This window comes from Berghia stephanieae, chromosome 3 (genome assembly GCF_034508935.2).
Source record: "Berghia stephanieae isolate SIO BIC M18660-M18661 chromosome 3, UCSD_Bste_1.3, whole genome shotgun sequence".
NCBI lineage: Eukaryota > Metazoa > Mollusca > Gastropoda > Nudibranchia > Aeolidiidae > Berghia > Berghia stephanieae.
In genome coordinates, this window is record NC_088362.1 from 78,905,336 (window position 1) to 78,923,952 (window position 18,617).

At 39.2% G+C, this 18,617-nt stretch overlaps 1 protein-coding gene across 1 annotated transcript in view; it reads right to left on the reverse strand.

The window, feature by feature from the left end:
- Positions 1-17,356, reverse strand: part of LOC144968535 (uncharacterized) — a 131,506-nt gene extending 114,150 nt beyond the window's left edge. The window contains exons 1-3 of the mRNA XM_078906997.1: positions 17,315-17,356; positions 14,732-14,865; positions 3,995-4,111 (exon numbers count right to left, since the gene is read on the reverse strand). Coding sequence (XP_078763123.1) covers positions 3,995-4,111; positions 14,732-14,865; positions 17,315-17,317 — 254 coding nt within the window. The 5' untranslated portion in view covers positions 17,318-17,356. The remainder of the gene's footprint in view (positions 1-3,994; positions 4,112-14,731; positions 14,866-17,314) is intronic.
- Positions 17,357-18,617: the final 1,261 nt, after the last annotated feature.

An 18,617-nucleotide genomic window follows, 5' to 3' on the forward strand; every position in this document is an offset into this window, starting at 1 on the left:
AGGTGTGGAGGTTGTATCTTGTTTTGAAATTATTTTCTGTTAGTCCTACATATTTTTCTTGCTTGTTTGTTTTAGTTTCTGTGACTGTGGCTTGGTAAATTAAACTTGATTCTAAGCATTGTTTGTTTAGCGGGCAATGTTCTTTATTTCTGCAGTTGCATTTTCTAGTGGGTGGGTTTTGCTCTTGTCGGTGGTTTATTAATATTTTTTTGTTGTGGCTTGAAATTATTTGTTCTATGTTGCGCATACACGAGTAACTTATTTTTATGGTATTCCTGTTGATAATTTTATGTAGCTTGTGGTTTTTTGGAAAGTGTGTATCAATTAGTTTCAGGAACTGCTGTCCTATGTTTGTGCTGACGTTTATGTCGAAAGGTGGGTTGAACCAAGTTATGTGTCGTTTTCTTGTTTTATGTTCTTCACTTGTGTGTTGGGGTTTGCATGAGAGGGAGGCGTCTGTGTATACAAATGGTGTGTTGTATCCACTTTTTGTGAGTGCTTCTTTGTAGGGGGTGGCTGCGACGTTGAATATCTCTCTGTTTTCCGAAAGTTTGCTCACCCTCAGTGCAATGTTTTTTGGTATGTTTTCAATGACGGGACGGGGGTGGTTGCTGTTTTTATTAATGTAGCTAATGGTGTTGTTTGGTTTTCTGAACGGTTGGAATGAATTGGATTTTATGTCGAATGTGATGTCAAGGAAGTCAACTGTTTTTTTGTTTGCTTCTATCGTGATTTTTAAATTGTTGTTTTGGAATATTTTACAGATTTGTTTTTTGATGTTTTCGTTCGCTCTTGGTCGTCTGTTGGTTATAGCGGACTCGCTATAACCAACAGACGACCAAGAGCGAACGAAAACATCAAAAAACAAATCTGTAAAATATTCCAAAACAACAATTTAAAAATCACGATAGAAGCAAACAAAAAAACAGTTGACTTCCTTGACATCACATTCGACATAAAATCCAATTCATTCCAACCGTTCAGAAAACCAAACAACACCATTAGCTACATTAATAAAAACAGCAACCACCCCCGTCCCGTCATTGAAAACATACCAAAAAACATTGCACTGAGGGTGAGCAAACTTTCGGAAAACAGAGAGATATTCAACGTCGCAGCCACCCCCTACAAAGAAGCACTCACAAAAAGTGGATACAACACACCATTTGTATACACAGACGCCTCCCTCTCATGCAAACCCCAACACACAAGTGAAGAACATAAAACAAGAAAACGACACATAACTTGGTTCAACCCACCTTTCGACATAAACGTCAGCACAAACATAGGACAGCAGTTCCTGAAACTAATTGATACACACTTTCCAAAAAACCACAAGCTACATAAAATTATCAACAGGAATACCATAAAAATAAGTTACTCGTGTATGCGCAACATAGAACAAATAATTTCAAGCCACAACAAAAAAATATTAATAAACCACCGACAAGAGCAAAACCCACCCACTAGAAAATGCAACTGCAGAAATAAAGAACTTGCCCGCTAAACAAACAATGCTTAGAATCAAGTTTAATTTACCAAGCCACAGTCACAGAAACTAAAACAAACAAGCAAGAAAAATATGTAGGACTAACAGAAAATAATTTCAAAACAAGATACAACCTCCACACCTCAACATTTAGAAACACTAACAAAAAAACATCCACAAAACTCAGCGAACATATTTGGAAATTAAAAGACAACAAAATAGACCACAACATTTCATGGAAAATTTTATCTAAAGCAACAGGATACACACCAACATCAAAACAATGTAGCTTATGCCTGGAAGAAAAATATACCATAATCAAACAACCTCATGAAGCCACACTCAACATGAAAAATGAGATCTACGGAAAGTGTCCCCATCGGCGCAAATTCCTCTTAATTAACTTCAAACCGGAACCACTTCAAGAAACAACAACAAACAACTCAGTCCTGAAGATGGCAAATTAAGCCTGAAACATCGATGTAGACTGCCCCAAACATTGTGGTAAATATTTTAAATAATAATTCGCTCCATTACTACATGTCGAGCACTTTTCGTACCATATTTGTATCAAACACGATTCTATATATATATATATATATATATATATATATATATATATATATATATATATATATATATATATATATATATATATATAAACATCCATATATTCATATTTTAAAAGTAATAATGGCGCCGAATTTGCCCGGTGTATGTAACACTAAACGGGCAGTATTTATTGTTTTCATTCGTAAAATACTCTTTAACAAACGATTCGAACGCATTGATTCTTTGGGTTTCTTTTTTTTTTCATTATCTTCTATTTGTAAACATCAATAAAGTCTAGATTATTTTTCTTATAATAGCATACAGTTGGGAAATCTTAGTGAACAGCCATTTGTTGAAAACATATTCATAAGACGGAAGGAATAGGATAATGATGATGATGATGGTAACGATGATGATGATGATGATGATGATGATGATGATGATGATGATGATGATGATGATGGTGATGATGTTAATGATGATGAGGAGGAGGAGGAGGAGGAGGAGGAGGAGGAGGAGGAGGAGGAGGAGGAGGAGGAGGAGCAGGATAACGAGGATTGTGATCATGATGATAACGGTGATTATGATTATAACGAGTATGGCAGTGAGGATCATCGTTATCATCATTATCATTGTTACCATAATTGTGGCGTGGATGATGTCGTCAGCGATGACGATTTTATTATTGCAGCTTGTTTACTTTTAGTTTTTATTACTGTTAGTGTTGCTGTTACTGCTATTGTTACTGTTGATGTTATTGATTTGTTGGTTTGTTGTTGTTTTTTTTGGTGGGTTTCTTTTTTTTTAATTTTTTTATCTTTTTTTTTTGTGCTTGTTTGATTGTTTTTATTTATTTGGGGTTTGCGAATTTTTAGAAAAAAATTATTTTGTTATAGTTTGTTTTGTTTTTGTTTTTGTTTTTTTGTTTTGTTTTTTTTTTTGATGATTCTTTGTCTTTTGATGAGGTTGTTTGTTTTGGGTTTTTTTGTTAATCTGTTTGTTTACTTGTATGTTTGTTTGTTTTGTTGGGGGGGATGTTGTTTGGGTGGCTTTTTGGATTGATTTATTTTTTGTTTGTTTTTGTTTGTTGTTTGTTTGTTTTTTTGTTGTTTTTTTTGTTTTGTTTTTTGTTGTTTTGTTTTTTTTTTTTGTCTTTTTTTTTTTGCTTTTATATTGTTGGTTTTTGTGTACGTGTGTGTTTGTGTGTGTGGGTGTGTGTGTGTGTGTGTGACGTTTTTGTTAGCCTTTTTAGGGTTATGGATGACCTTATTATATCCACACATTAATTGCGCCCTATTATCTAAATCAATATTTTTTATGCTAAAGTTCAGTATGCAATGCACGGCTAAACGTAGAGAATGCTCTGAATAACGTGACCAACGAGAATAACTTAATGAGATGTCAATGAATGTTTTACTCAAAAAGTTACTGGGTTCCCAACAATATGTATCTTTTATAAATTGATCCACAGCCTCAATCTGGCATCATTTCGAGAAGCGATTTTTTCCCAATAATTTCAATTATCAGAAAGGTGAAATTTTTAATAGTTTCATGTTGAGCCCAATAATAATTTATCTTTATTAACCAATTTACGGCCTTACTCTAGAAAGACTTTTTTTTAAATTCTGCCGGAACACTCGTCTTTCAAATAATGATCGATTTAAATGACCCTCATCTTGGCAAAAACACTCAACCCTGTCTTCTTGCCAAGATGAGGGTCATTTAAATTGATCGATATTTGAAAGACGAATTTTCCGGCCAACATTTTTCAATACCTTTCTAGAATATGGCAGTTAACTGGTTAAAAAACATGAATTTATCCGAAATTTCATAATCTTGTCAGTTTAGTTAATTTTCGATATCTCAATCACTCCGACCTAATACCACTTTGAACCTGCGGGTCACAAATATTATTGTTTGGAGTTCTAGCAAATTTGGGAGACTATCTCTCACATCTGATCTATTGGTTCTGGCGGAGTCCCCAAGGCCTTTAGTAAAGCCTTTTCCTTCTGGAGCTCACGAAGGGGTTGTATGTAGATGCGTTCGTCATACTCCAGTATCTTAGCGTACCTGCGGGTAAAGTCGAAGTTTAGAAGGTTAGATTTTCATTCTGTCTTTCGATTGCAACTTCATTCTAAAATACGAGTCGTTGAAAAGAATACGTAGTTTACTAGTGGGTGGGGAGGGGGTAATTGTATAACTCGAGCATTTATATAGGGCAATAACCATTAGATAAGGTCAAAGCACTATACACGGGTCCTCAAGCCAACAGCAACACACGTGTTGGACATGATGCGTGTGAAACGCCATTTCAATTTTTCTTTTCGGCCGTCCAGGTACCCATAATAATACAAGCGTGTGCGGTAATCAGACTATTACTGTCGATGTTGGTTTTCATAAAAAGAAAAAGCTCAATATTGTGGTCTTCTTTCCACGTGGTGAAGCAAGCTATAAATGGCAAAATGTGGCAGCAGCTTCTTATGGTTCACACTATTATGTTATGACGATCGACCCAATCAGCAAAGTCCGGTCCGCATTCGTGCACCGTCGCGAACCCGCCCGGTAGCATCGTCACAACACACCTTTCGACTAGATGCTCTGCCGTTTCGGGTTCTTGCCCACAGCGTGGACATAAAGGACAGGAAGTTAGACCCCACTGATGTAACGCACCGGCCGTTAGGCAGCTCCTCGACCGAAGCCGATTCGCAGCTACCCAGTGTCTCCTCTTACTGGTATCAAAGCCTGGCAACTTCTCACCAAGCTTAGAGGAGTGTAGGTCCCCGCCCCCACGAGGGATTGAATTCGTCCAAACCGACTTCCATCTCGTATGTGCAGCTCTGTCCGTAGTCAGGGATTCTGCGTACAAGGGTTGCCGGGACTTATTTCGGCTCGAAACGGGGGCACCGTTCATTATGCGCATGAGAGGGGTATCCCCATTCCCTCTCTCTTTGATCTTACTCAGCCAGTTTCCCGTAATGGTCTCCCTCCGGACATCGGGGGGCTGGATCGCTGCCATTACCGGGCCCCATTCTCTAGGGGTTGTTGCTAGCGTTCCCGACACTATGTGCATCGACTTGCGAAGTTTTACATCCACCTTCTCAACGTTTCTGCTTCTACCCCACACTGGAGCGCAATACTCCGCGGTGGAATAGCATAGTGCCAGGGCGGATGTTCTCAGGAGCGCTTGGCTAGCGCCCCAAGTCGATCCCGCCAGCTTCCTCAGAAGACTATTCCGCTTCTCTATCTTCCGGGCAACCCCTTCGAGATGAACCCGATAGGTAAGGCTGCGATCCAGCGTCACCCCTAAATATTTTGGACGCGGCTCATATGGGAGTGGCTGGTCCCCGACTAGGACATTCAGTTTACGGGTGTGCCAGCCACTGCATAAGTGAAATGCAGTGGCCACGGTTTTTGAAGTGTTCATCTTCAGGTACCACTTGTCAAAGTAGGATTTGAGTCTGGTGACGTCCTCGCTGAGTACGCTCTCGAGACGGGTCCACACTTTACTCTGAGTAACGAGTGCCCAGTCGTCTGCGTATCCCAGCCTCAGGGAGGAAGTGTTCGGCATATCGCTAATGTAAACATTAAACAACATTGGCGCAAGTACCGACCCCTGAGGGACCCCATTCTTCAATTTCCTAACTTTGCTCGTGACGTCTCCCAGCGCGACGTGGAATTGCCTTTCCCCTAAGATCGAAGAGAACAACTTCAAGGTCTTTTTGCACCTTATGATTTTTGCAAGTTTGAGCATTAACCCATCGCACCAGACCGTATCGTACGCCGCTGATAGGTCTATAAACACAGCACCTGTTTGCTGTTTTCTCTCGAACCCGTGCTCAATATGCTCTGTAAGGGCAATGACCTGCTCCGTGGTGCACCTCCCTTCCCTGAAGCCTGCCTGCTCAGGTGGCAGGGCAGCGTCTAGGACCGGCCCCCATCGGTTTAATAGAACACGCTCCAACAATTTGTAAAGACAGCTCAGCAGCGATATGGGTCTGTAACTGTCTGCCTCCTTCGCCGGCTTCCCTGGCTTCAGGATGGCAACTATCTTCGCATGCTTCCACACTTGTGGAAGCTTTCCGTTTGCAAGGATGTCAGACATTGCCTCTGCTAGCCAGGCCCGTGCCCTGGGGCCCAGATGCGTCACCATATCGGGATATACACCATCTATCCCAGCTGCTTTGCCGTTCTTCACTTCGCTAATGGCTGCACCCACTTCTCGGGGACTGAACGGGGCCGTCCAGTCCGACTCCTCCGCAGGTAGCGAGTCCAGAATCGTACGGTACGCCTTGCGGACACCGCGCTCAAAAGCCTGATTAGGGATCCGCTTGCTACGGTTCTTAATATTCTTGGCAATTGTGTCTGCCTCGCATTCCGGTGCAGCCTTCGCGAAATTCCGATCTGGGTCCAATTTCTTTATCAAACGCCAAGCGTGGCGGCTGGAGTGTGTAAAGTCGAGACTTTCCACGGTCTCCTGCCACCGTTGCTTCCTTCCCTCTGCCAGAGACTGAAGTAGTCTATCGGCTGTGTCATGGGACTGGGTCTGCTGGTACTCTCGGTACAGCTCTTCCGACTCTGCTGTCCAGCAAGGGGTGTAGAATTTCCGTTTGCCCCGTGGAATAGAGCGTTGAGCGCTCTTAACCAGTAGCCTACTAAATCTGGTTATATTCTTGGACTTGGGAGGAATGGCAGGGCAGACCTGCTCGATATAGGAACTGAATTCCTCCCAGTCAGCCTTCCTGAAATTCCATCTGCAAAGTGGGAGAGACTGCACCCTCGGTATTGTCACCCCAGTTGTGACAAGAACCGGCCTGTGCTGGCTATGCGGAAAGTCCCCGAGGACTGTCCGCTTCACCTGCAGCGGTTCACCGTTCGCGCCTTTCGTTACGAGGGTGAGGTCTGGAGTATACTCCTTCTTATGGCGGGTACCCCGGAAGGTACCCTTGGCTGTAGGGTCGTACACTAGGTGTAGATCATTACAGTCCATCCATGAGCGGAGTTGTCTTCCTGCCTCGTTGCAGTCTCGGTAGCCCCATTCGTGATGGTGGCTATTAAAGTCTCCCAGACAGATGGAAGGATGGCTGACCACCGGTACCGGTGGTGTAGTCCAAGTCGCTCTAGGTGGTTTGTAAATATTATGCAAACACAGTCCACCTACTTCCACGGAAATTCGGTTCACCCCATTGCTGTCCGTTACGCTCTCAATGACCCTTACCTTCGATGGCTCTTTAGCGTAAACGCTAACCCCTCCTTTGAGCCTCGAAGTGTCCTCGCGTTGGACCACCGTATAGCCTGGGATCTGGAATCGGGAAGATTGCGCGCCTGAATAAAGGTGGGTCTCCTGTAAAAGGAGGATATCAACGCAATGAACGGCCAGTAGCTTTGATAAAAGCTCATTTTTTGCCATACTCTGGCTCTCGACGTTCAGGGACAATATTCGCGTCAGTTCGCCATCCCCGCCGTCGCATTTTCCAATCGGCAGGCCGCGAATCGATTGATGCATGGGACGTTTGCTTTTTTCTCGGACGTGCCGACGACCCGGGCGACACGAACGCGGTATTATTTGGCTAGGCGGCAGACCGCTTCGCCATTGACGGGACTGATTTGGACTCGACATAAGGACAATAGTGTGGCGCCCGGGATAGGGCTGCTATTCGGGCACCGGGTTTGGATCAAATTTAGTCACACACCGGGGCGAGCAGCTCATGTGGCTCGTTGGCTCGATACCCGGGATGGTCTCGTGACGGCGACCGGGATTTACACCTTTGCCCTCCCGTGTGCCTCAAGCCCCCTCACCAACTGCAAGGTAAAGATCCACGAGGGGGGCAAAATGTGGCACTCTCTCGTTCTCAACAAAAACTTCATGAGATTTTGTGTAGACATCGTGCTCAATTCGTTATAAATTCTTAAAAAGATCAATTTTATATATAGTGCTTAGGCCACTGGGACCCCCCCTCCCCCCCCCCTTTTGGGAGTTTATGCCACTATGTTTTTCAAATAATAGAACTTATTGGCCATACAAATTCCACTGTTACCGTAAAAATAAGTGTCATTTAAGAGAGTTATGGCCCTTTGAAAAAAGTGAGTTGTGTCCCCTTGCAAAAAAAGAGACAACATTTCTTTCAAAGGCTCTGGAGACTACAATATTAATTCAAATATATGCAAATTGGGTATCAAACTGAAGGAAATTGAATATACTATCAAACTATGTGCGCAAGCTTTCAATTTGTAAATATTATATAGATTCACAGAAAGTTGAAACAATTTGTCAGTAATCTCATGAAGTGTCATATCTAAACTTATGGGCTATTTCAGTGTTTTACACAAAAATTATTTTAAATATGGCCAAAAACAGCATGTTCATTAAAAATGTAGCACTGAAGAAAGCTATGGCCCAAGCCTCAACAACAACCTTCATATTTCTCCGTCACAGGAAAAACTAAAAGTGTACGCAACCCTTAAATTTTTCTCCACTTTGTGGGATGCCAAATTCATCATAATTTTCATTCTTTTTAAACATGGTATTGATGTCCAGTTGTCACATTTAAAAGTAAGTTGAAGGTGTGGTAAAAACAATAGATATATCATGAAAAAAAGACTAATTTGTTCACAACCCAAGTGAAGCATCATTACCGAAGACTTTTGAACGAAATCGCATTGTTATATTATGAAGAATAATTGATACTCAAAAGGGATTCTTGATTCAAGATGCAGTAAGTACATAAAAACAATATCCTTATGTGTTTTGCAAACATGCTTTACTCCTTAACAGTTTGCACTGCTCACCAATTTATTACATATCCTCATCATCAGTAGCAAAATCCTCTTCGTCCTCTGAAGTGTCGTCAAGGAAATCACTGTCAAAGCTATCACTACCATCCTCGGCATATGTATCTTCGTCAGTACTGGTGCAGCTTTCTTCATACGCAATTTCCTGCAACTCATCTGGAATGAAAGCATCTTTGAACCACTGTACTTCCAATTCAGTTGCAGAATTTCTCTGCCAACCGTTATCCTCTGGTTTTGGAATGCTAGGATTCTGGCACACTGCATTCCTCCAAATGAGAGTTTGAATGTTGGCTCTTGATATGTGCAGTGACAATACTTGACTACAAGGAGGCATCTGACACAGATCAATTCCACCACTGCATGAGATGGTACCTTTCTTTCCTTTGAAACGCTGGCGAACTATGTCATACCTCACTTTGTTGACACTTGTGCATGAGGTTTTGCCATACAGCTTGAACACAAATGACTCTAACATGAGACAGTCATTACTCGAAACAGCTGCTGATGTTCCAAATCTGGAGAACAGAATTCTAAGATCTTCCTCCTTTTGAAGAAATTTTAGAGCTTTCAGCTTTCCTTGCCCAGCAAAGCAACTTGTTGTGTCACAGCCTGTGAATGCATGGACACCAAGTAATGCATCACACATCTGTTTAGACAAAGTCTTTGCAATCTGAGAGACATTGATTTGTCGCCTGTCGTTGCTACAGCCAGTATCAAAAATCAGGGTCTTTCCAATTGTCTCTGAGAATGAAAGGAGAAGTAAGAAGGCATCCGTGTCTGGTGATCTGACACAATTGTTTCACAGTTTGGTTGGCGGGAAGCATATTGACAGTGCAGTATAATTAGTGTGTCTGCCTCTTCCTGTGATGAGTAGAGATCTAGACAAGGTACAGCTGTGGTAAATTCATCCGTGTCACTGTAAAGTAAGGTGCATCTCTCTTCACAGACAAAGAAGATTTCCCTGTTTCTCAGTTTCTTTGCATATTCGTTACTTTCCCATTCCTTGATGAGAAACCTGATAAGGGATCTTTTGTTATCAACGCAGCTGAGAAATGATTTCCAACGTCTGGGCACTGTTGTTTCAGATCCTCTTAACAAGTATGCATTATCTTCAGAAGATCATCTCCTCAATCTCTCACAACCTTTGATTGAATCTTCTATGTAAGTATCAGTCACAAAGTGTACACAAGCTGCTTGTGGTAAGGAGGAAAATGTAAGTTTGGCTACTTCACCAAATGTATTTGGAATTGCTGACAGAGTTTGTAACAGTGCATTGCCATCAACAATGTAAACGGTGTTTGTTTGTTTTTTTTGTATAATCCTCGAACATTAATGAATTGTCAGGCGTGAGCTTGTGCAACAAAGTTGCTTTGTTGGTCTTCAGAGGTAAACCATCTGATGAAGCCAGCGACCATGGAGTAGGTGTTAGAGGATATTGAAGAACTTTTTGAAGATCAACACTGTGCTCTTGGGACAAAACAAGAAGCTGGCCAAATAAATGTCTTTGTGCCTTGATTTTGACCACGTTCATGTCTTTTTTCACTGTTACCACTTTCCTCAATGATGCAAATGTCTTGGTCTTGTTCCTTTCTAATGGCTTGTGAAATTCTACAGTCTTTTCCTTCAGTCTGTTTTCAACAAAACTTTCAAACAATCTTTTTCCTGTTTTTTCCACGGCTAGCAGGTCATCAGCAACATCCTCTTGCACTTTCATTCCTGAAGCTAGACTGACCAGACCATCTTCAACTTCAAAGGGATTGATAAATGCTGAAAATGCCTGGAGGATCTTTTGCACTCGCTTTTCACTTTGTCTTTTTTCTGCAAGGCTCAATTCTTTGTGGGTGTCTATATCCATACAGTTGTTGTTGCTGATCATTCTTTGGGTTGCTGATACATATTCTGCTCGATTGTGTCTTGTTACACTCCAACGGTAATAGCTTGGAAGACTCTTGCTGAACCCAACAATACCTCCTTTTGTCTTTGCATGTTTGTTTATTGTTTGTTCAATGGTCATATCAACTGCTATTCTTCCAGCAGGCGTCCTAGTCCTTGATCTGGAGACACTAAATCCATTATCTTGTAACATTTCTTCTGCCCCCTGGGTGGGAATGAATCAGGTTGGCTAGTGACACAAAATATACACTGAGATACTTGGCATAATTGTGGTGATTCATGGTAAAAAGCAGTGGGCACAGTTCTTTTAAACAAGATATATGAAGAAGAAAGTTGTTTGTCTTTGTAGCTCGCAGAAACTGGAGGAGAAGCCAAACTCTGTCCATGTATTGGATCCAGTATTGTGCAGTTTTTCCGTACTTTCTGAGCGGACACTCTCTTTGAAGGCTTCATACTGGGAAAATAACTCAGCATACACAGTTGACTGGAGAATTTTATTAGCTGTATGGCTTGAAATTCCTTCGGTGAATTCCTTTATGTAAGACATGAGGTCTTTACTGAGTTTTGAATCCGTGTCCTGCTCAAATTTTACAAGCAGAAGTCTCTCTAGAGCCTCCAAAACAGACACATGCACTCGTATAGCCCTGTTGTAGTTCTTTCCACTCATAACCCTATCCATAGAACCATGTGCACATAGCCCTGCTTCAGTCACAATTTCTTCAAAACCAGATCCACTTTGCTTTCCCAGGGCACCAAGATATGACATTATGGTGTGAAAGACACCCAGGTGAATAATGACTGTTTTGTAAAGCTGTGGGTTTTGCCAGACAATATCGTAAGCTTTCTTTGCTACAGCAAGGTCAAATGTTACAAATGTATATGGCTGACCAAGCTCTTGTGTTGCCTCCAAAGATAGTTGTAACACCTTCTGTACTGTAGCTGCTTTAGTTATGGGAGCATTGATGACAGGCATATATTCAACAATTGAAGGCATGTTGGTTTCATTTTCATTTTGGGGGTTTGGAGTTGTTGATGAAAGCCAACCTTTCCAGCCAGGGAAACGTTCTCCGTCTGAATTCAACTTCATCCTACAGAACACCCACAGAAAATTATCTTGGTGCAGCTGTCTTTCTTGATTGTTTTCTACTGTTGTTGTGGAAACAGTCAGAAAGGTTCTGCTCTTCCAGTTGCAAAGCAAGGCTGAATTTGGATGGGTTTGAAAGTTGCTGACCTTTTCTTTGTTTTTCCAGTCGTGACATTTTGTTGCTTTATTTTTCTTTCCAAGTTTCCTTCTTTTATTTCTTGGATCATGATGCCATGAGTAGAGTGTGTGGTGCCAGACCCATCAGTGGTCTCCTCTGTGAGATCGAAATTATCCCAGCAAAAATGGGTGATTTTTGGATGTGCCAATGCGGCAGAAGGAAGATTTGTGGAGCATTCAACAACACTGTCGCACATTGCAGTCTCCAGTTCCAAAAGAGTAGAGTGGGATGCGCAATGTCCAAAGCGGTTAAGGATGTTTATAATCTGAAAACTTCCAGTCAAATGCCTCACAGTCATCGCCATAAGTAAATGTTTAGGCATTTTCCATTGTCCACAAGTGACATTAGATCAAACATCTTGGGCCATGGAACGTACAAGTCTTTCAGACCTACTACTCATATGTCCTGCACCTTGCTTGGATAGGAGTGTAGTAAAAAATTTGATCAGAGCAGAAGGAAGTTGGTCTTGAGCAGATAGCAAATACTCTGATGTGGGGGGGCCAAGGCATTTGTGAATGATCTTTGAAAGAATCCAGAATCAAATGTCTCAAGGTTACAGCAGCTTCTTGCAGTTTTCTTTCCTCTGATGAGGCACTCTCAAATGCAGCTTCAATTGCACAGCCTTTGGGGACTTCATTATTATAGAGAAAATGGCTATCAAAGATTTAAAAACCCTATATAGCTTTGTAAAATATTTTATGATATGAGGCAAAAAATGAGAAATGACAATAAAATTCCACTATTTATTGCATTTGAAGCAATTTTAGGGTGATAAACAATCATTTTATGCACAAAAATGAGTTCACGAAAAATTGCACCCGATGACCTTTCAAGGGCCATAACTCCTGTAAATGATACTTGGAAAAAACTGTAACACCCGGATTAATTTGTATTATATGTCCCTGAAGCATGCCTGAATTGTGCTAGTGCAAAATCCCTCTTGTTTATTCATCCTGAAGGGAAACAAGTACACTGTAATAGATTTTTTTTTCAAATTATAGAGAAAATGGCTATCAAAGATTTAAAAACGCTATATGGCTTTGTAAAATATTTTATGATATGAGGCAAAAAATGAGAAATTACAATAAAATTCCATTATTGATTGTATGTGAAACAATTTTAAGATGATAAACAACCATTTTATGCACAAAAACGATTTCACAAAAAATTGCACCCAATGACCTTTCAAGGGCCGTAACTCTCGTAAATGACACTTGAAAAAACGGTAACACCCGGATTAATACTCAAGATATATTGCTGTTTCAGAAAAACCATGTGGCGAAAACTCCCCCAGGGGGGGGGGGGGAGGGTTTCGCCCACTGGCCCATGCACTAATATAAGGATCATCCAATTGACGAGATGTCTTCGTGTGTCGAAATGGCCGTATTGGACGAAATGTGAGTTGATTTTTATTCATTTATAATGCTCTGAATTGTTAATCTGTAGAGCACTGTAAGAACTACAGGACATCCATCAATATGTATATATATATATATATATATATATATATAATATATATATATATATATATATATATATATATATTATATATGTATGTGTGTGTGTGTGTGTGTGTGTGTGTGTGTACACATTGGATGCGAGATTTAAAGAAAGGTTTAGAAGCCTGTGGCTGCCAGATTATAAATGATACAAGTACAAGTCTGAAATTTCACCAAGATCAAAATCATTTATTAATATTTACGTACATACACAATTCTGGAGAAAATATTTTTCTATGATTGTTCCAAAGATTTGGAACGTAATTCTCCATTGTCGATGTCATCTGTATATCTCATTCTCATACTTTGCATTATGACTATTCGTAGCATTTTCCCCCGAGATCCAATTTATATTATTATGGCTTGAATCGTGATTCAATCCTATGCATTTTTGAATTGACTCTTTTAAATCTGGTTCATGTTAGACATCATTGCTGTAGTCGTTTAGATTAAGTCAGGTCAGGACCAACAACATCTAATATAGGGAGTTACTAGTCAGGACTCATTGGAGGTCATTTATTTTTACAAATAAACCAAATGTGATGTCTGCTTTGTATTGAAAACTGTGTAATGGTAACATTGTCAGAAAAAAGATATTCCCGATAGGTCATTTGTTTTTCAACAAGATGGGACAACTTCCTTCAATCACACCAATCACTGCTAAAAACAAGACGCAAGTTTGGAAACTTTAGATATCGTGATTTCTATACAATTTTATTAATAACTGGCATAGTTTTTACATCAATAAAGGATTTTAAATTAAATTTCAATCTTAAACTTGACAAGTGCTAACTTGCTGGAATTTTCGAATGTCTCTGATTTCTGTTTCGTACTCCCACTCATCAAAGTTTTGTAATCTCTTTTGTAATTTTGTAACTTACATATTCATGCAGACACAGAAATAAACACTTTTATGCAATTACGAACTACTACAACCGCGTAGCCAAGAATGTACAATGCCAACTCGAAAAAATACCAACAAAAACATCCTTTCACTTACACTTCCTGAAGATAGCCAATACTTGAAACAATTTTGTAGGAGTTGAAAAAAATTACACAGAGAATATTTTATGAATATCTCCACTTTTATTTATTTTTTTTAAGTGAGCACTATGAATTCATAGTTTTTGTTTTTTATAATTATATATATATATATATATATATATATATATATATATATATATATATATATATATATATATATATATCAATACAAATATATTCCTTTACTTAATCCAAATAGTTACCTCCTATACCATGCCGGGTGTACTTCTTTGGTCAATATATTCCGCCGTTGCTGTTCTCTATCATCCGTGGGAGCATTACGACTAATACTTTTATTAACACCACTGTCCGATTTATGCAAGTCATCACTGTCCGTCTGAGAGTAATAAGATATATAATGATTCACGATGTAAGCAGTTGGGAGGATTTGTTGGGTAGCTGATCCTGTTAGATCTGGCAGTGAGTCCTTTACTAGAGATTAGTGTCCTACCAATTGCGTAGTTGGCAATTTTTAATCTCCTTTTTTGTACGCTAAAGAGCGGTATAAAAAATGATCCATGGTCCGTGTAGCTTCTTTCCGCTCCGAAAAAAAAACCCATGAGCTATGATAGAGCGCAACATCCACTAAATGATCTCAACGCGCTTTACAATGGTTCCCAAGCCAACAACACTACTTACCAATTGGAAAGAGACAAAATGTCTATTTTCAAGACAAATGTCTTCAAACACCGCTATAAGAAAATCAGGGTGAATGAATTAGAGATAATTTAATTAATGAAAATAAATGTTAAATATTTAATCAACTTCAAACAAGGTATTTCATTAAACTATAATAATAGTGCAAAATAAATGTGAATGTAGTATATCCACGGCTTTACCATACTCAGTGTGCTTCGAAATATCCACTAAACGTGCTCAAAGCACTTTACAAAGGGTCCAACAGCAACACGTAACATGTAGAACGAGACATGACTGACGCCTGTTAGGCATTATTGTAATTTTTCGACAGAGACAACAGTGTTAACAGCCGGCTAGCCAGATACTCATTTTACACCTGAGTACGGTGAGAGAATGTGAGTAAAGAGCCTTTTCCAAGGACTCAACTATAGAGGTATCTTTCAAGCAAATCATTTAACAATGAATCAGTTTTGCCTCAGCAATTCGGGCTTGTGTAGCACCCACGCTCCAAACGTGAAGATGTGTCTCTAAACTTTCCGAAATTATCATAGGACTTATTTTCCCCTATATCATATTATAAAGTATGCTGTGCCACACCCTGACCTCGCATACTTGAAAAGGATGAGAACTTTATAGACGTTCCCTAGTGATATGAAATATGGCTTTAAATGGGTGCACTGATAGTTCTGTCTTTTTATACTTTGAGTAGAAAATAATATATCCCCAATTTAAATTTCCCTGTATCAGATCAGCAAAACTACTGCAAACCATGACAATATCCAACCACATGTTGCATTTTTAAACATTATTGATACAATCAAGGTGTCAAAATCAACCTCGCTGTATTAAACACGCTGAACAGCTTCTTCTAAAGCCTTGCATTGTAACTCGCTGAACAACATTTATTTGCTTCCCTTGCTTGACAGAAATGCTGTTTGGTTACAAAACCAAGAAGATCACTGTTAATCTAAAATTCTACAATAATTCCCTTGCCTTGCGTGATGATCTTATGCGTAATACTTACCCAATTTCTGTATTCACCAAACTCAAAATGACACCGACCAAATTTCAAATCAATATACTGCTGATATTAGCATAAAATGTCAATCGTCATAAAATGTCGAAACAAGTTTTCGTATTTTGTTGTGTTTGATTTGGATTTACCGAGCGACCTTTAATTTGAAATTCAACTTCAGTAAAGCTTCTGCACTTATAGGATTCTAATAAATAGGAAGGAAAAAAGGGCATTTCAAGAGAATTTGATCAGACTTCAAATTATTAACAACTACAATTTGTTGTCTATCTAATAAATAAAATTTAAACCAACTGAGTGCCGTACCTGAAATGCAGAAATTTATTTCTAAACTTTTCAACAGTAAGTCGTGATCGATGATAAATCAAAAAGGCTAAGAAGTGTGCAGGAACCCTTATCGATGATTGGAAGAAGATCATTTACAACCCGGACAAGAGCAGTTGCGATCGAATGGTTTTCTCTGTAGGCAGACTGAAAGATTTCTCCCATGAAATTTATTTAAAAGTGAGCTAGAGGTTGTCTTTGGACCAGCCTTTCAAGAGTGTTTGATAAGAAGGGAAGGGAAGGTTAGAGACAGGACGATAGTGCTTTAGATTTTCTTTGTCAAGATTGTTTTGTTGTTTGTTTTTTTTTCAATAAGGTTTCAACATACGCACTTTTGTAGATACCAGGCACAACACCCAGTTTAAGTGATTTATTCATGATGAGAATGATGGATGATATTAATTTGTTTTTGCATAATTTTAAAATGTCGGTTTTAATCGGATCTAATTCACAGCTTTTCGAAGCAGCCGAGAGAATACAGTCTTTGACTTCCCTCTCGCTGACTTCAACAAATTGTGAAATACCGTCACCCGAAAACAGTTCAAAATATGTATCTTAAGGATTAGTTTCTAATTCATTTCTAATCAATCTTAATTTTTTCTTTGAAATATTGCCCAAAACAGGTGAGGAGGTAATCTTTGGAAATTTTAGTTGGAAAATGTTTTTGAGTTTCTTTAAGAATATAACTTTCAGTTAGGCTATAACATTTTTTTAAAAATTCGGTAAGCAATCAAGTGCACCTATAATTACAAAAGTTTCATTTGAGAACAAAGAAGTTTTTTTTCCATACCATTGTTGTCAGCCGTAGTCGTCGTAGCCTATTAATATTGATATATTTCGTTCCGTTTTCAATATCGGTGTTAATATTGGTGCTTAAGGGTTCAAGGATAAAAATCGAAAAAGTGTGATATAAGTAAAATAAAGGCACTAAAAATGACTCTCATTGAAGAGTCCAGTGCGGTGCAATAAAATAAATAAACATTTAGAAGCACGTGGCAAAACACATGTTCCTGGCTTTGACAGCTCACCTTCCAATGTAAATTATAGAAAAAAAATAACCATTAACAAATGGCTGTTAGGTGGCAAAAGAAACACATATTCATAAATACTCGATCACGCGTCAAATATTATCTAAATATTGATTTTTTATTAAACAAATGGTAAAATTTATCAAAAATTACTGTCGGTCTATTTTTAGACCACGGTCAAGGTTATTCTCCAAAATCAATGCACTTGTGTGAACAAAACAAGAACTGTTTGAAATCTGGTTTTCGGAATAATTTAGCCATATACAAAGAATTTAATTAAATAACAATTTTATTTGTACGTGTTTGTTTTTAACTGAATGTGTATAATCTACAATTTGAACGACAAAAACGGGAGACCTGTTTTGTGCGCAACGTTGTCCGGCTGCTAAAGTTCCTAATCACCAGCAAAGAATGGCAGTCCAACTCATGCAAAGGTAAGATTCCTATTTCAGTGTTTGAGTTTGTAATTTGTATCGATTGGTTTTGAGAGCAGGAAACGATTAAGTTCAGTGTTAATCCATAATAGCGTTCGGGTATTTAACTTGGGATGTCTCACCGGCATAATTTTAGAATGCTTTGTTTATTTGTTTTAATTTCACTTCGAAATTTGACTGTCACTGTCAGTGTCAGTCATTACAGTACAGCTTCACTCGCCGATTCTCTCTTACAGAGTTTACGTTTCCTTCACTCATGTCTGCTTCATGCTCATTCAGTGAGTGATTCCAATACTGTGTGAGAGAACCATAGAATTAAACGAATGAGAATACGTACGAAGCCTTAAAAAGTGTCCACTGTCCACCAATGAAAGCATTCAGTGCCATTATATCTTGGGCTGGGAATGTAAGCATTACCATTCATTCGGTCTCTATGTCAACATAACGACACAAGAAAAACAACAAACAATATCGAAACCCACAATAAAATGGTTCAGAACTGTTGCGTATATTTATGCCACAATGAAGCTGTCAGAAAACGAAGTTAGAGAATGTGTGTAATCATGTATTTTAATAACCTATAATGTGTTTTCCAACCACCACATCATCACTGTCACTACTACTACAACCA